The sequence below is a fragment of the Neoarthrinium moseri genome (assembly GCF_022829205.1).
Source record: "Neoarthrinium moseri strain CBS 164.80 chromosome Unknown scaffold5_Wmoseri_CBS_16480, whole genome shotgun sequence".
In the NCBI taxonomy this organism is placed as follows: domain Eukaryota; kingdom Fungi; phylum Ascomycota; class Sordariomycetes; order Amphisphaeriales; family Apiosporaceae; genus Neoarthrinium; species Neoarthrinium moseri.
Genome location: NW_026055119.1, coordinates 633662 through 650948, shown reverse-complemented (window position 1 = coordinate 650948; position 17287 = coordinate 633662). Strand labels below are relative to the sequence as shown.

The 17287-nt window shown below is 51.4% G+C and overlaps 6 protein-coding genes across 6 annotated transcripts; 3 read left to right on the top strand and 3 right to left on the bottom strand.

Annotated features, from left to right (window-relative positions):
- Positions 1–3404: 3404 nt before the first annotated feature.
- Positions 3405–4815, bottom strand: JN550_002379 (uncharacterized protein; the record flags this gene model as incomplete). Its single annotated transcript, XM_049313668.1, has 2 exons — positions 3405–3434; positions 3523–4815. 2 exons carry the CDS (start codon positions 4813–4815, stop codon positions 3405–3407), a joined length of 1323 nt encoding a protein of 440 aa, XP_049175670.1.
- A 452-nt stretch (positions 4816–5267) lies between these two features.
- JN550_002378 (uncharacterized protein) lies at positions 5268–6899 on the bottom strand (the record flags this gene model as incomplete). Its single annotated transcript, XM_049313666.1, has 1 exon — positions 5268–6899. One exon carries the CDS (start codon positions 6897–6899, stop codon positions 5268–5270), a length of 1632 nt encoding a protein of 543 aa, XP_049175669.1.
- A 698-nt stretch (positions 6900–7597) lies between these two features.
- JN550_002377 (uncharacterized protein) lies at positions 7598–8713 on the bottom strand (the record flags this gene model as incomplete). Its single annotated transcript, XM_049313665.1, has 3 exons — positions 7598–8195; positions 8249–8389; positions 8448–8713. 3 exons carry the CDS (start codon positions 8711–8713, stop codon positions 7598–7600), a joined length of 1005 nt encoding a protein of 334 aa, XP_049175668.1.
- Positions 8714–9454: 741 nt separating this feature from the next.
- On the top strand, positions 9455–10466 carry JN550_002376 (uncharacterized protein; the record flags this gene model as incomplete). Its single annotated transcript, XM_049313664.1, has 3 exons — positions 9455–9859; positions 9910–10336; positions 10390–10466. 3 exons carry the CDS (start codon positions 9455–9457, stop codon positions 10464–10466), a joined length of 909 nt encoding a protein of 302 aa, XP_049175667.1.
- Positions 10467–10953: 487 nt separating this feature from the next.
- JN550_002375 (uncharacterized protein) lies at positions 10954–12481 on the top strand (the record flags this gene model as incomplete). The annotated part of the gene is made up of 2 exons (XM_049313663.1): positions 10954–11247; positions 11297–12481. 2 exons carry the CDS (start codon positions 10954–10956, stop codon positions 12479–12481), a joined length of 1479 nt encoding a protein of 492 aa, XP_049175666.1.
- Positions 12482–13985: 1504 nt separating this feature from the next.
- On the top strand, positions 13986–14958 carry JN550_002374 (uncharacterized protein; the record flags this gene model as incomplete). Its single annotated transcript, XM_049313662.1, has 3 exons — positions 13986–13997; positions 14056–14575; positions 14630–14958. The coding sequence occupies 3 exons, from the start codon at positions 13986–13988 to the stop codon at positions 14956–14958; spliced, it is 861 nt and encodes a 286-aa protein (XP_049175665.1).
- Positions 14959–17287: the final 2329 nt, after the last annotated feature.

The window sequence follows — 17287 nt, the reverse complement described above, 5'->3', positions numbered from 1 at the left end:
GCCCACTCGCTGTTGGCTGGCTCGGGGCGGTGGGGCCTGCACTGCGGGCCCCGACATTTCTATTCCCAGATTGCCAGAGAGCGCCCAGACTCCAGAATCCCAGCCAACCTGACAGCCAGCCCCCAGCCGCTTTAGCAGGCTGGCAGGCAGGCAGGCAGGCTACGGTAGAAAAGCTGACAGGCCACCCCTCAAGCTGCCGGCTGTAGAACAATCAAAACGTCGCAGCACCCGAGGTATGTAGCATTCTTGTGCGACCTGATACGTAGGGCATCAATGGCACTGGATGAAGACACGGCAGCTATTGGGCCTCGAGATACCGATCTGACGCTCTCATCTCCGGGCTTCTCCTGACCCTGAATGATCGTCTAGGAGTACTAGTGATGTACTGTGCTTCGTAGGCAAGCAGGCAGGGAAGGAATCCCATCTGTGTACTTCACACATTATCTATAGTAGATAGTAATCGACATCGTATCCCAGACTCTCAGAGCCGGGCAGGCAGTGGACGCCAAGCTGTTTCGGCGTAATGACTAACAAACGCCGTCGGAGAATTGAATCTGCATACAGCAGTAGCACCGCAACGGGTCAAGTTTTCGGCATTCGCCCCAACAAGGTTCGCTGCTACATAAGTCAAGTCATCACGAACGCGGAAACCCGAGGTTGATAATATCGTATCGCACGTAGCCCGACGCCAACCTCTGCCCTCTCTACTGTAGACTGTCCATAGGTTAGTGGAGGCCGAGGCTGCAATCAACCAGATCTGACTGAAATGTCCCCCAGGTGTATCTATCGCCTCCGGCAGATCCGCGCAGAAAGACAGCTCATGACTAAGTTGATCACTCGATAGGTTCGACAGAGCCCCTGGCTTGCCGGGGGCCTTTCGTCAAAGGCAAACCGACCTCCATCACCCAAGTTACGGAAAGCTTCCGCGTGCATTTTTGGGCAGACTATCCAGGTACATAAATGACGAACTCAATTAACTCAATCGCGGTATCCCAATTGGCTCTCTCGGTATCATCCTTCCAAGAAAGTCTCAGCGCTCGCAGCTCCCCACCACCGCGTTTAAGTCAACTTCGTATAGTAATTGATGAATGTCCTCGTTTGGCTGCCGAACGTCGAGAATGAAAAGAGGCTCGAGCCAGGCAGTACATGCATGGTCACTGCAGAGCCTTATCTCAGAGCTAGCCATCTCAGCGACTGCGTCCCGTGTAACTACGACATTTCGACAACACGGGACCGTATGGGTCTCGCTCCTCCACAGCATGCTTACAATGGATGACATGCATACGAACCAGAATGCTGTGGTGTACCCATAAGCCCCCTTAATGCCCTTCTGCCCTCGACTTTGCCATGGACCTTCACTTGGCTACATAGTAGGTCGGGTCTACTAAGGTTGGGGGCAAATGGGATTCACGTCCGACTTAGTAGCATCATAGGCAGCCAGGCAGTCCAGCGGACAGGTCAGGCCAGTCAGTCAGCAAGCTCCTCGCCTTGCATCGCATTACACATGTCGCGCCCGCTATTTGCTGCACCTAAGTGCTAGTTGCTGTCGCTTGCACGGTAGTCAAGACCCCTCGCCGTTATTCTGTGGGCACTTTTCATACAATGAGTTACATAATGGCGGGGCTGACTCCGTTGAATTGGAGATGGACCTTTGTTGGAGTTGACTTGTTGGAGGTTTTCGGCTGGAGATGGCAATTGGAGACCTGGGTGAATGATTTTGACTCCAACATCTCCCTTCTCTCCAGTCTATATGTCAGGGCTCCTTAGCAACAGACTCCGCATCCTCCTACCATGTACCGGAGCCTGGGGTGCATGATGCTGTATCTTGGACGGGCTCGCTTAATATTCGTGTATGCAAATGTGCGTTCATCCCCAGCATTTTAGGAGACCAGCGACGCTACAGCCTTCGCATTGTTGACTTCGATGCCGGGTTTTCTCCGTTCAGTGGCTTCACAAGAAAATCCTGCACGGGCGCTCCGCAGACTAAGCCTTACGACCCCACCGTCGGCCCTTCACGATGTTCGGATGTATAATAGAAATTGAATCGAGTCGCGTGCCAGCAATCTCATTACTTGCAACCGCTCCTAAAGCTTACACTTACTCAGCAGGGTAACGATTTGCTCATCTTAGTCTGGCGGAACTAGCTTGAGGTCTGCTGTCTCTGAATTATAGTACCAAGCCAATGGTATACCCATTGTTCTATTAACTATGTGCCTGCAAAGAGCTTCATCATTGAAGTGGGGGTTGTGTGTGTGTGATGCCGTGTGGTTGATAGATTGCCACGCCGTTGAAGCCATGGCATCGAATCAACGGAAATCACCAACATTTTGGCAGCACACGACGCCACCTCGCTTATTCCGGCTAGACATTCGCCAGATTGTCATCCAGAATTGGCGTACGCGATGGGACAAGACAGAGAACCACACCTAGCAGAGTCTCACATGTATGCAGCCCGTGCGGTCACTATGGGGGCGAACTTTCTTGCTGTTGTCGCGGGCCGGGCCCGTCCGCTCCTATTAGGCAAAACCCCAGAACTGCCGCCTCGATTGCTACAGGAGCCTTTGGGGGCCTAAGGCATTTCAATGAGACGTTGCACCGCTCACAACCCACTGGCTGATGAGCTGATCTTAGAGCTGATCGAGACTCGTTCATTACGTCGAAAACTACCATGGTCAAGGGTGTTTCCAGGGAAGGCAGGTCGGCTTACGACCGGTGAAGAAATACGGTGGCAATCCTGCATCTCTTGTCGTTTTTGCCCGTCGTCGTAGCACATTATTCAGGATCACAGCTTCTTCCATGGCGCGCCGTTGTTGATTTTCATGTCGATCTGACGGAGGGATTCCCGTTCTCCCGATAATGCCTGAATCTTACCAAAAACCATGTCTCAGATGAGCGAAGTACACATTTGTGGCTCGATTCTCCGCGCATCCATGCTGTTCCCGACTCCATCGAAGTACTATTGGGAGTTTCAAAGTCTTGTTCGGCGTGTCACCAGTATCTAGACTTGAGAAATCCCACTCCAAGTCGTCCCAGCTCCCACACAACCCCCACGCATTTCCCCGCGATGGCAAGGGCTCGCTGTGATCGAGGGAGCCAGGTCCATGGGTTCGGATCTAGGCTGTGACCTGATCAAGGCTCATTGCCGATCTAACGAGGAATCCTTGGCTGATTACATCATTTCGGAACGACACTCATTCGCATACCGCTCTTCCGTATTTTGCGTTCAACAGTAGCCCAGCAGCGGAGTAAGTACCACGATTGTGTTACGAACGTTTAATGGCGATGAGCACTATGAATGGATTCACAGCAGTCTTTCCATTGGCAGCTGGGTGATTGTGACCCCTCCAAATATTCGGTATCCAAGCAGATCATTTTCTTAACTGGCTGAACCTGTAGGAGAAGTCTCACTCGACTCTACGGTACCATTCATTGATCTGAAATATGAAAGTCGCTAATCGTAGAGCCCGCGGTTACGACCCGGCTGTTCAACCTTGAACAACAAGAATAGGCCAGATGGCTCACATCAACCTTTCGTGTATATTCGGAACGGTGGCTCTCAAAGCCCCGATGTTGCAGCCAAGCTTCGATGTAATCGGCGATGCAAGTTTCCCTGGTTCTCTTCGATATGGATAGAGTGGGATTCGTAGACTTGATTTGGGCTAGCATTCGTGTCAATACCACTGGATCATCACTTGTAACATCGTAAGGGATATCATATGGGCGCGGTCCTTCCGTATTGAGGAGCACAACAACGGAGTCTTCCTGGATGCCTATGGTATGGCGCAAGCCTTCTGCTAGTAATCGAAGCGCGGCAAAGCCCGAGGCACCACACGGACCGGCAGATATCCCATGTTTTTCAAGTTCTTGCAGGGCATGATGAACCTCGTAATCGGAGACCGTGCAGCTAGCGTCAACATGGGATCGCAAGTCAGGCCAGGCAGTTTGCGAAACTGTACCGCAGTCCAAGCCGGTCATAATGGTATAAGAGGTCCTGATCTTGGAGCAATTTTCTGCTGATAGGCTTTTGTATAGACATGCGGCTGTATCAGGCTCGACTGTGACGACTTTGGTAGGCTTCTGCCGGGCTTGAGACTTGTAATGTTGCACGACTCCGTGGGCCAGAGAGCCAACTCCCACCGGAGTGAAGATGAAGTCACAATCAGCGGCCCGATTTGTAAGCTGCTCATCTATTTCCCGAAACATCGTTGAATAACCCTCGACGATCCTGGCTGGGATATCTTCATAAAGAGGGAACGAAGTGTCCTGGATGAATATTCCACCAGCAGTAGCTCGTGAGGCCTCGAAAGCGTCCTGCACTACACTGTCATAGTCACCTGGCCCCACGATAACCGATACACCTTCTCCAGATATCGCATTCTTTGTGTGTTCACTCAGCGTCGAAGGAACATATATGCACGCAGGCAGAGACAGCACCTTGGCCATGAATGCCACCGCTCTTCCATGATTTCCGTCGGTGGCAGCGAACAACTTCAAGGACGCTTTAGCTGCTTCTATGGCCAAATCCTGGATTTCGATGTCAAGGGGAAGTCCCAATGTTCTTGCAATGGTGTGGAACGTGGCCCAGGAGGCTCCGAGGACTTTGAAAGACGGTAGTCCGAGTCGAGAACTCTCATCTTTGACATATAACCCTTTCAGTTTCAGTTGCTTCGCGACATCCGGCAGAGAAACCAAGGGAGTTGGCGCGTATCCTGACAACCGACGATGGAAGGACTCCGCAGCACGCGATTCTACCAAGGGAACTCCGGTGTCGACAAGTTTCTTGTTGACATAAACTGGTCTCCGGGAGGACGACATGATTTGACACAACTGTGCTCGCAACAAGACTGAATGATCATGTGGAGGAGATTTATGTCGTCAAGTTTCGGAGTTTTGAGACCTTGACCATTCCTCGGCGGTGCTGCGTCTGAACGTAGTCTCGTAATTAACTGCCTTAGGAATCACTTCATCTTCCAACGTGATGCCGCAGGGGAGCACGGATTCAAAATCACACAGACAAGTTGTTGTCAAAAGGTGCATAATTGCCGATTTCCCAGCTCCAGGTCCCGAATCGTCTTGCGGTTGCCGTGAGAAGGCGCAAATAGCGGGGAGGTGTAAGTAGAGGGCGCAAGTCTACGCTGATTCACCAACGCCTATCTAGTTAGAGTGTCGCTAGTACCCCCAACCGCGACTGCGAGGAGAATATCCACTAATCACTACCAACTCAATAAGAATATAAAAGTAAGATTTGGATCCTATATGCGCAGCATTTAATACGTTGCGCGAACTCTCTGCTCTGGCAGTGTAGCCTGCTTGAGTAGACTTGCATCGGCTGGGTCAAGGCCCCAGTCACCGATCCATTGAGTCATACTGGAACCCTTCTTGAAGTGTTTGGATATGTGATCCTGACGTTCTGACCATGTGTGAAGCTGCTGGAAGCAGAAGCCGCATCGACTTTTAACAGCGTCGCGATGCAGCCGCCATGCGTTGAGACCCAAGCCAGACCAATGCGTACACGCATGGAACTTCTTCAAGTGCTGCCACAGATGATCCTTCCGAGCAAACGTTCTATCAGCCTCCGGCCGCTCGGCACAAGACTCAAAGTCATGATCGGCCAGATGCTCCTGTGTCGGTGAGGCTGAGCCACAGAAATTGCACTGAGGTGCAGTGTTCCCAATCTGCCAAACACTTTGATCGTGCGACCGGCAAACCCAAGAATCCAACGAAATGTGAACAGACTTTTCGTGTCGACACCAGTCAAACCTCCTCTTGAAGGACATGTCACAGAAGGTGCATTGGTAGATATCACTTCCGTCCTTTACTGAGGACCTTCTTCTTTTTTGAGTCGAGCCCCTTGAAAGCGAGACTGACTGGTTGCTGCCTGTTGAATATGTCGTGTCAAAGGATGACACTGAGTTGCTAGACCCCGCAAACCCAAGTGACTCAGTCTCACTGGCAGAGTTGAGCATCCTGGAGAGCCAGTCGCTATCATCGTAATCGTGGTTGGTATCGTCAATGGCAGGATCAACGCCTTGGACTTTGGTATAATCTTCATTTGTCAAGAAGGTCTCTAGGACACTTGGAGAAATGTGGTCGTCTTCGGGAGGTGAATTTCGCCATCGCTCGAGGGGTGTCATGTTTGAAAGGTATGACTGTGGCATTGGAGAGCCTCGGGGAAAGAAGCTTTTGGTTGATGTCTTCTCCATGTGCCGCTTTCGTCTTCGCTCATTTGTGAACCAATTGCCCACCTGGGTGGGTGTGAGACCAGATGCCTTTGCTAGTGCCAATTTTTCTTCACCCGATGGGTATGGACTTTCGTGGTGCGACGAAAACCATTGCCGCAGTGCTCTCGTCCGTCCTGTGATGCGGGACGTTGACCTCTTCGTTGAAGGTACAGATATCTCAATAGGCCCGGTTCCTGATGTCTTGACATTGGTTTCATCTGAACTGATAATCCCTGGTCCGTTCGATAGAAAGGTAACGTCGTCCGTAGATTCTTCGTTTACCCCATGAAGCTGGCCAACGACTGGCCACATCGTCTCGAACTCCGATGGCGGACGTTTACCTCCATTGACCAGGCTGCAGTCCCGGAACAACGCCACACAACTGGAGCACGAAGTCAAAGGGTTCGGGTTTGCGGCGGTTGTTCGAAGCAAAAAGCATTGCAGGCGATGTTTTCTGCAATAGGAACAGGCCGATGGAGGTCGGTAAGCTCCAATTTGGGGGTCCCTCTGGCAGGCGAATACATCCTCTAAGATATCGTCGCGATACCAGGTCCCATCAATGTCAAGGGCGGCCTCCTGTGTTACTATCGTTTCGAAGGGTCCAAGATCCCATCCCAGAGAGTGGCCATTGGAATCCTGCATGCTATAACATGCGCCTTGTCCTGCTACTGACTCCATGGCTTCCGTACGGCCCTGGGTTGAAAATGGTAGACTATCGTCAAGGACGTGGGTCAAGCCGGAAGCGGCCGACAGGTAACCAAAATATCTTCAACCAGGTGGTGCTAGCCCTTCAATGATATCATTATCTGGAAAGCGTTGTTTATGATGAAGACCAAGTCATACAGATCGAAATAGTTGCTGCTCAGTGCTTTGCGACTGTTGCAGGTGGTCACTGGTCCGAGGCATGACTCCGGTAGCGGGGACCATTGCACCTAAGTACATTTGCTCGGTATTAACAGAAACACTCGCCCAAATTCAGGCCCCACACCCACTGTAAGCGAGGTACCTAGGTAGACACCACAATCAAGAACTTATCGGACGCGGGCAGAAGCGTAGCAAACGTAAACAAAGGTCTGACTATGACTCAACCTCAATAAGAATATGTAAGTCAGGCTTCCCTTAAGGTCTGTTCTGAATTAGCATATGGAACAAATTCTATTATCGGCAACTATGGTTCCATCAAGCTGTTGGTTCTCACTTGCTCTGTTCGGCGCGGCCTTGCTTTGCTGTATTGACCGAGATTCTCTATCTTTCAGCTGCTACCGTTCCATACCCTTACCTAATATACTTCTCAAGCGGGCGTACGTGCATCACCGTTTCGTCGCTCCAACCCCAATGTAGCCGTAAATAGATCAATTCTCCTTTCAATGCCCACCTCACTCAGCAGCAGCCGCCGCGGCTGGGGCTAAATCACGTAGGAATGCCCACTGCGTTTTCTCGCGCCACCCCTTTCGCTTCCAGTCGTTCGCCGTGGCTGGGTAGAAATCTACAACACCCCGAATAGTAGGATCATGCGCAAATATGAAGAAAATGCTGTTCTGAGAATCAGCAGCCTGTGCTTTCGTGATTGTCTCCATGACCTGTGTAAGGTTTGCCCCGAGTCTCGACTCAAAGAAGGGTTCATTTTCTTTGCGACCTCGCCTAGTATTGAGCCTTCTGAAGGACGCCCCTCCGGGACAGCAGGACAGTCGGGTGCGCAACGCGTCCTGTAAGGGGATATCTACACGGTCTGGTATTGGTAGATGCGAAGATGGCCGAATCTCGCCACCGTGGTGACACAAGTCGCCGCCCATGAAGAGGAATGTGTCTGGGTTCTTGGTCGTCCGCACTAGACCAGCCAAGTGGCCGACGGCGTGACCAGGGGCATCTAGCAGATAGAATGAGCCGTCCCCAAAGAAGTCAAATGCACACAGGGCACCAACCTTCAGTGGTGATTCCCGATCACCAAAGTCGATCTCTCGTAGCTGACGTCCTCTGCGCATGTGTGAGCTTCCGGTCTGGCCTTGTCTCCAGGGTTGCCAACTTACTCCCAGTAGCTCTCTCGCACAGGAGCATCAGGGTCAGTAGGGTAAGCTGACCTGAATTTCTGTTTGAATCCGGGGCCGACGACAAGGTCTGTCGTGTCGGGGAAAGTTGACATGTCTCCTATGTGATCGAAATGATAATGACTGGCGAAAAGAGTTATTGCCTAATGGAAACCATATTGAGTACGTGTAACGGGCTCACCTCCATATGACACTCTGTATATCGATGGGTTTGAGGCCATTTTCTCTTAGAATATCTGCGATATCCTTTTCGACTCGTATATCCCATCCATGTTTCTTAATGTCGTTAACAATCGTTGGTGGGTAAACGTTCAAGTCTTTAGGAATGCCCAGGTCAAAGAGAACCTTTCGGCCCTGCCCACTCTCTACGAGAAACGACCAGGTAGGCAGGTTATTGAGTTCATCGAATTTATCAACGGGTGGTTTCAGTAAATAGTCCACTGACATTTTTGATAGGCGCAGCGTCGTATCAACTATGTGCACTCTGGCAGTGGCCCCATCTGGGACCGAGAAGCCTGGATTCTGAGACATTCTTGAATGATATTGTATGGTGAGCAATCTGAATCTAGATATATAATTAGAGAAATGTTGTGTCTTGAGTAATATGCTACAACTGACTATCCATTGAGTTCGCATAGGCTCAGGTCTGTGTTGAAATAGATCACGTCATAGCGACGTCAAGAATGACCCACAATCGCCAACGAGAGTTCTAGCATCACTCACCATCTCCGGCGACGTGATATATTGCGCGAAGACATTTAGCATAGAGAGCCAACATTGGCAATGTTGGTTGTCTTCGTCATGGCATTCACCGTTACAAGGAGCAATGAGTCGCAAGGAGTGAAGTCGCTCGGCTTTAGCCATTATGCCTGGGAAGTCCGAGACACGTGATGCTTAGGCGTTATGGTGAATAGGCTGTTACCACGACTTGTTAGCAATAGCTCAAAGTCGACTGTGCCTTCAGACTTTTGGTATTACTGAAACTCAAAATGCCTTGCTACTGCATGAGACTATGTTTAAAAAATGCATCGTTATAATGCCATGGCAATCATGGCACGCTGAAGGCGTTATCCTCGACCCGTCGCATCAATATAAAGCGAGCGACCTAGAACGACTCCATTGACAGAACTATGAGGCAGTATTCCATCCATTATAATACTTGAGAGCCTTCTAATATTTCCGATTAAGATGCCATTCTTTGCAAGCCCCGTTGATTCGACACTGCTGTTCTTCCGGGATTATGTCCCGAGTGGAGTATCTTTCAAACCTGAGCAGTCTTGGGCTTCACAGTTGACTCTAGTGTTTTTGCACGGCTGGCCAATGTCCTCCCGTATGTGGGAGCATCTGCTCCTGCCGCTGTGTGAGAGCTATCGTTTCCGGTGTATTGCTCCGGATAAACGTGGATTTGGACGCAGCGACTGGAACCAGGCTGCGACACCGACCAATCTCACCTGGAAAACATTCACGAGCGACCTCATCGCATTGCTTGAACATATTGATGTCCAGCAATTCGTTTTCATTGGTACCAGTATGGGGTGCAATGAAAGTCTGCGTGCCTATCAGACAAGCAGTCGGGTTCGGGAAAGATGCAAAGTAAGTGCATTCGTGATCAGCAGCCTTGGACGAGTTTAACAGCCTCCCAGGGCTTCGTATGGCTAAGCCCAGTCATGCCATATCCGCTGCAAACACCAGACCATCCGTTGTCACCGCCCACGGACTTATGGGATTCCATTATAGAGGGACTCCGGAAGAGCCGGTCCCAATTCGTTGCTGATTCACTTCCTGGGGTCTTTGCCATGCAGGCCGGCAATGAAGTGACTCCGAAAGTTCTCGAGCATTACGAGAGAATCGTTGCGGATGCGGACAGTGTTGCCATTGAAAAGACAGTCTCGATTTTCAACGAGAGCTCAGAGAAAGAGCTCAGGAATTTGAGTGACACAGGCAGCGAGATCCCAATCATGATCCTTCATGGAGATGCGGATCAGGGGATGCCATTGGAAGCTAGTGCCGCTCTCATCAAAGACATCACCCCTTGGGCCGATCTGAAAATCTACAAGAACGGTGGACATGGTGAGTAACATCAGGAAAAACCTTATCCCATTATAACTAACTTTGATCAAAAGGTATCTACCTCACGCACGCTGAAAACGTTCTAATTGATATTCTGGGCTTTGTTCAGGACTTGACGCCGGGTCATTAGGCCGAGGCACGAGCCACTGGAGAATGAGAGTCCCCGGTGAACGCTCATGCAAAAGACTTGGGTTGGGGGATCAACAGACAAGGTAGCTCGGAATATACACAGCATTTTAGTCACCTATGCATGCAATGTGTTTGCGCAGTCTTGGTGGTCTTACTGTGAGGACGTGGTTTTCGATGAATGATCGTCGTCAGCACCTCTTCAGCTGGCCTGGCCACGCCACAGCGCCAAATAGTGTGTCAGCTAGTGTCTCTTCGGGCACGCGGCACCTAAATAGGCACGGGCTAGAACAACCACACGTTCTATTGTGGGACTACCAATCCATTTTCTCGCAGGGATCGAGGCAAAAGCATCTGGGCTTTCAGCTGTGACATTGAACCTCATATATATATATGGGATATGGTCCAGTGGTAGATATGGAAGCCCCCGTCATCTTCAACCATCCTGGGGCTGGACTTCTTGCCTGTTGTAGGAGATAATATTCACCGCAATGCCGTCCTATAAGCGCCTGATCATTGCGTGCGATGGCACTTGGCTGAACAGTAATGACGGTTTCGACCGCGGCTCTTGGATGCCGTGGAGTACTGCTGGGAAACTCGCGGTTTCATCCAACGTCACCCGTATCTGCCGAGCGCTTCTACCAGAATCCGAAGATGGCATTCAGCAGATTGTGTATTACCAGGCCGGATTGGCCAGCTCTGGGGGCCTCTGGAACTACCTGGGCGGTTTCGTGGGAGCTGGAGTTGGGGAGAACATTAGAGAGGCGTATACGTTTCTTTGCAACGTGAGCAGTCCACCCCGAGCTCTTTGATATCTCTATCTAAGCGATGCAGAACTATGACGAAGGGGATGAAATTTTCCTCGTTGGGTTTTCACGTGGGGCGTTCATTGCCCGAAGCATTGGAGGCTTGATCTCAAGTATCGGGATACTGACAAGATCTGGTCTTGGGGCTTTTTATCCCATCTTCAAGGACTGGGAGAACCAGAACGTTCCAGGGTACAAGCCACAGCTGGAAACGCGTGCGTGGCCTCTCAAGGGCCGTCCGACCTTCAGGGATGCCGACAATGTGTACTGGACGAAGCTTGTGGACTCTAAGTTGACAAGCCGTACGATTCCTCCTATCAAGGCTATTGGTGTATTCGATACGGCCGGATCTCTAGGTGTACCAACCATCAAAATCTTGGGGTTTCCCATCCATACCCATTCCACCCGGGAATACGCGTTCACGAATACCAAAGTGCCACCAAACGTGGAGCATGCTTATCAAGCACTTGCTCTCGACGAGAGACGGACACCGTTCTCGCCTCCCATCTGGGAGACGCCTGGAGATGATTCAGGCGCCATTCTGAAGCAACTCAAACAAACGTGGTTTCCCGGCGTGCATAAGGGCGTTGGCGGCGGGTATGCGGATACATCCACAGCCGATATTACGCTCGCCTGGATGATCACACAACTTTCGCCCTTTTTGGACTTTGATACCTCCTACATCTCGCGCCAGCGCGAGCAGAATGTTCGCTTCTACGAGGGGAGGGACCCTCCCGTCCCCGTTCTCTCTTGGGCCATGGGTCTGATGCAGCCATCCGATGCAGGCATCGACGCGGCGATCACAGGCCGTACAGTACGAACTCCCGGTGAGTACCACGCTACTGACCCTAATACTGGGGCGACATTATCTCGACGGCTGGTCGAGACGTGTGAGTTTATCCATCCATCTGTGCGATACAGAGTGGAGCAGAAGGGCGCTGCTGTGGCGAAGAATGCAAACGATTATGCAGATATGGACAAGACTGTGTATCAGCCTGAAGCATTGAAGGGCTGGGACTTTCTTAGCGGAAACGATGCGAATCGGTACGGTGGAGAGGACTGGCAGGGATGGAACAAATGGGTTGCTAATAAACCTAACGGGGAAACGGTATATATCGTTGAGGATAAAATTGAGGAGGGCACAGCAGAGATGAAACTGCTGCAAGGTTGGGCGGGGGTCGAAGCGAAGTTATACCATCACGGGGGAGTATAGGGGACATGTTGAAAGAAAACTCTGTGGTCCGCAACACCTGCAAGAGGGGCACATCATCGAAGAGGATAAATATGTAAATATCATAATGTATCTCATCCTTCATACACTCGAGGCGGCTCCAGGACTCGATGAATGAAGTAAGCAGCGAGCTGTATGTTAACTGATTCTTCTTGCTGCTGGTATAGGACCATGAAACTCACAGTCCGCGTCCGTTTATATCCAAAAACATGAACCACTTGAAGACCAGTACAAGCTATTCCCAAAACGTGAACGAATGAAGCATGGTACGTCATGAGCTGCCACCACCCCCAACGCTTCAAGCATTCCATTATCCTATCAGAGGGGAGGGGAGCTGAGCATTGCAAAATCATCAGTGGTGACTGTATTGCGCTTGGTCATGTACATCGCTACAAGATGACGGGCATTCGATCGGTATCGTAATGGCTCTTCTTCTTTTCTTATTTGGCCACGCGACCACACTCTCTAGACATCGCATCTGGCTGGTTGCCCCTAACTGGCCCTTACGGTTTCTGATGTCAGCACTAGTCCTGAAAAACTCGAATTTGTCATTGCCAGATGTGGTTCCTCTCGGTAAGAGCTGCCCACAGCATGTATTATGTACCTCCGTTCCAGCTTGTAAAGTGGCGCCAAAGTGAGATATAATATCAATTTCACGGTTGAACTACGATCTGTTTGCGGGAAGCAGGAGTCCAAACGCATGCTCCAAGCCTCTTGCGACCGTTGAGTGAAGGTTAGATTGCCTAGTTAGGGGTTATGCAAGGATGGCGGCGGTAGAACTAGCCTTGAACTGCCGTTTCTCCACCACGATCAGCTCGTTCATCAGGTGTGCCCCGTCAAAGCCGTTCGTCGTATCTTGGGCTGCTTGAATCTATGATTGGTGCGTTACCGGAAGCTGTTGTCCAGGAAAAGCAATGTCGAGCAGTCGAGACTTTCGCCGAATCTGTAGATCTTTCAATAGACACTGCCAGCTGCGCCTCCCAACTCGGGGCTACTGCAGGCTGCTGCGCTTCAGGGCGCTTCGACCCAAGACAGTCATGAGTGAACGCAAGCTTCAGCAAGAGGTGAGACCGAGTGGCATACATAGTATTGGATGGCATCTTGTCACCCTGTAACTCGTATCCTGTGTGCGATGTACCAGCCTGGCGGATCTCGCTCCCCATCTCGCGGGGTTGCACCAGGAGTCCCCTGTCATTTGATCGTCAGTCTTGAAATCTCTACCAACCACAGGTGATGCGCATGAAATTGGCCAGGGCATCCGAGGACCATCAAGAAGAGCACCATTCCTAAAGTCGGAAAGCCTCGTTGTTAATTCCATCGTAGCCTGGTCTGGGTGCACGGGATTGAGTGGATTCGTGAATCCTTCAGAACTCCACAGCATTCAAATCCCGCCATCCTCTCGCCTTGTTTCTTCTGGTTTTGCTACGATACATCGTGACGCTGCTTCGCGACTCCGCGACCAAATTGCTTGTCCATTGTCGCTGCAATGGCTCCAAGAGTAAGACACAGTACCAAACAGCTACGTCCAATACGCCCGCTAACTTACCGTCACAAAGTACGATGAAGCGCCGGAAGTTGCTCCGCATGCTTTGCCCGAAGTCCACCAACCACCGGCGCACCCAGAAGTAGCACAGTACGGCCAGTTTCCACAACAACATCAAACGCTGCACCCGTCGATAAAAAGGGAAGATTCGACTTTCAGCGGAGGAGCAGGAGGAGGATATGCTCCTAGCCACCCAGTCGCGCCGACATATGCGTATGATCACCAATCGGCATACGGTACCGCGCAATCAGATCCAGGCAGGCAGTCGAAAAAAGCCACCATCTGCGGCTGTACGGTTCTCGTTTTCATTCTCTCGGCTATAATCGCAGTATTGTCGGCGGCAGTGATAGGACTGGCAGCAGGCACAGGAGTAGAAGCGAGTCGCGCCAGCGATGCGGAATCTAAGTTGGCAAGCGGAGGGGCCACAACAACAGTGACGGCACCTCCCTCGACAGCAACAGATTTCAACACGCTGGACAGGAATTGCACGTCGAACGCGGGCAGCACTACTGGGTCCTCGTACACGTCAACATGTGAGTATACTATGACGGCTCGGGCCTCGATCTTCGCTAATTCAGGACCCTTAGTCTTCAACCAAGCAACATACACGATATACTGCAACAAGGACACACCCAACGCTCCGCTGCAGTCGCTATTCGTTGCTAACCTGGACGACTGCATGGACGCGTGTTCCTCATACAGCTACTACATCCCCACGGACTTCCCCAGCGCCAACGCGACGAATCAAACCTGCTCTGCCGTCAGCTTCATTCCCGCCTGGACAAACAAGACTTTCGCAACCGAGGGAACTGCGCCGGGCAACTGCTATTTAAAAGGAGGTACACAAAACAAGACGGCTCTGTATGCGCCAAACAACGGGCAAGAAACGCATGCGGCTATTGTCAATGAATCGTAACAGTTCACCGGCGCTACGAGCGCATACATTGGGGTTTGGGGCCAACCCGCCCAAAGATCACGACACGCTGGACCCCTCTGGATACAAGGAAGCAAGCGTTTGTTTCAAATAAATATCTATAGGGAACGACAATCATGACTTCTTATATACCTTTTCCAGTACAATCACATATTTTACGGGCCTTGGGGAGCGTCTGGCGACTTGGATAGGCGGGATGCCTGACGAAGTGTCGGGTTGATTGATAATAATAGATAACAGTATTACCGACATGGCAATCGTCCCCAGACACCAGCCTATTGTCGCTCAAATACCTTCAGTCTTTCAGTGAAACCATGATCATGTGTCCTGCCTTGCTAGACTGCGGCTGTACTTGACCATGGGCATATGCCTGAATGGCATGTTCACAGACATCACGCAAGTGGCGGAATTAGGGATCACAACTGCCCGGTACCGAGCTCCCACTACGTGCAGCCGCCAATCTGAATCTTCGACATTGAACGGCCTTATAATGGTCTATCTCGGACGTAGGTAGAGTTGCGTGTCGACGTGTTTTTGGGTCTTCCCCATTGCCTGTCTCCGCAAGGATGCAACACTGCCTCTAACGAGTTCAAAAGACCGGGTTGGGCTATATCCAGAGTGCAGGGCTATACGAGGCTGATGTTGATATAGATCATGAATGTGACGTAGTTACGTATACGTGGGATGCAATGCATGGGCGGAAGATGTCGTTGGCTTCTGCATCTGCAGATCAATCAGATCAATACCTATCCCCATGCCTGGCAGCTTGGTTGTCTGGGCCCTGTAGGATTCAGGTACAAGTGTCTGAAACATAATCCCAGTAAACAAGCCTTTCCAAGACTGGGTCTTATTTATCAACTGCTACTCGGTCCCGTCGCCGCTGCCGCTGTCGATATTCATATGGACAAGTGCCCAGGGTCTGACCGCCGCTGCTTCTGCAGTGGGCATTGACGGTAACACGGGTACGTAGGTCGTTATTATGCAGGCAATAAGTCAATTGCAGGGTGATATCAAGTCAATATTCACAGTGTGAGGAGACAAAAGGAAAAGCAGGCTCATCGACCTTCATTCAACAGCTGCGGAGAGTTGCCAGGCCTGCCAGGGTGAGAACGGCTCGGAGCGCGGCCCAAGGGTAGCATGAGCACGAGTGCCAACAGTGCCCCGGCGGTCTGGATCCCTGTAAGCCGTTGGTTGGAACGCCGACTCCGAACAGCGTTTGGAAACAGAAGTGGGCCGGCCGAGACGGGGAATCACATTTCCTCGGGGATTGGCTCATCCTATCCTGGCCTGGGTTTCTTCTTCGGGTCGTAGGCACTGTGGTCATCTGCTAAAGGTGGTGACTATACCACAAGAGATGCCCGAGAATAGCTGGGATACCATATTGCACAACACGGTAGAGAACTGCGCCGATGTTCTTGCTCAGAGTCCTGTTCAGAATACGTCCCAGGCTCGAGAGGAGTTCAAGGTCTGCTGAACTTCACATCCACTCCGGCTAGGCCCCACCTTCCGCCGTTGGAACATAGCCGGTTGGCCGGCTCGCCGGCGGAGGGGCTAGCTTTTGGGACTCAAATTCGAGTCATACTAGGTCGTCTTGGTCGTCGCCATGATCTATCGAAGATCAAGATAAGTGCCACACTAAAAGCGGCTGACTGCTACTAGGTATGGCAGATAGCGATTGCAGGTATCAACCTCAAGCGGGTTTTGTTCGGGGGAAATGTTCGGGGCGAGGCGTGCACCAGCGCCGAATTCCGTGGATTCTATCGCTTTCGATCACTAGAATCCAATGGCCTCCCGAGAAGCAGGCGCCCTCCTCGGCACCACCATAGGCTGTACTATAGGCGAACTACTTGCATTCTACCCGGCAGTAATGTTGTGGCTGTCCTATGGTATTGCCATATGCAACATGATAAGACATTGGAAAGGCAGCCTTGTAGTCAAGCAAATGGGAATCCTTTGGAAATAACAACTCGTCCTCGGGATTAGTAATGAGCAGAGGGCAAGCTCCGGCACCGCGTTACAGTGCCCTGGACTTTGCCGTACGGTCGCAGCAGTCCGCGAGTTGACTGAGAAGGCGGCCAATCGCCGTGCCCCGCAGAGCACCATCCCCCGCCTGAGACTGCCCGTATTCGACAAGCGCGGCGCCTTGCTCGCGGGGCTCGTCAACGAAGGGCGCACTCTTGACATGACGTGGGGCGCGACATGCAGCAGCCGTTTATACCCTAGTCCCATTGCGGGCCACTCTCACGCTCCCGGTGGGCTCTCTGCGGCCAGCCTGAGCCTCCTCTAACTCCGGCGGTCAGTTGCTAGCAGC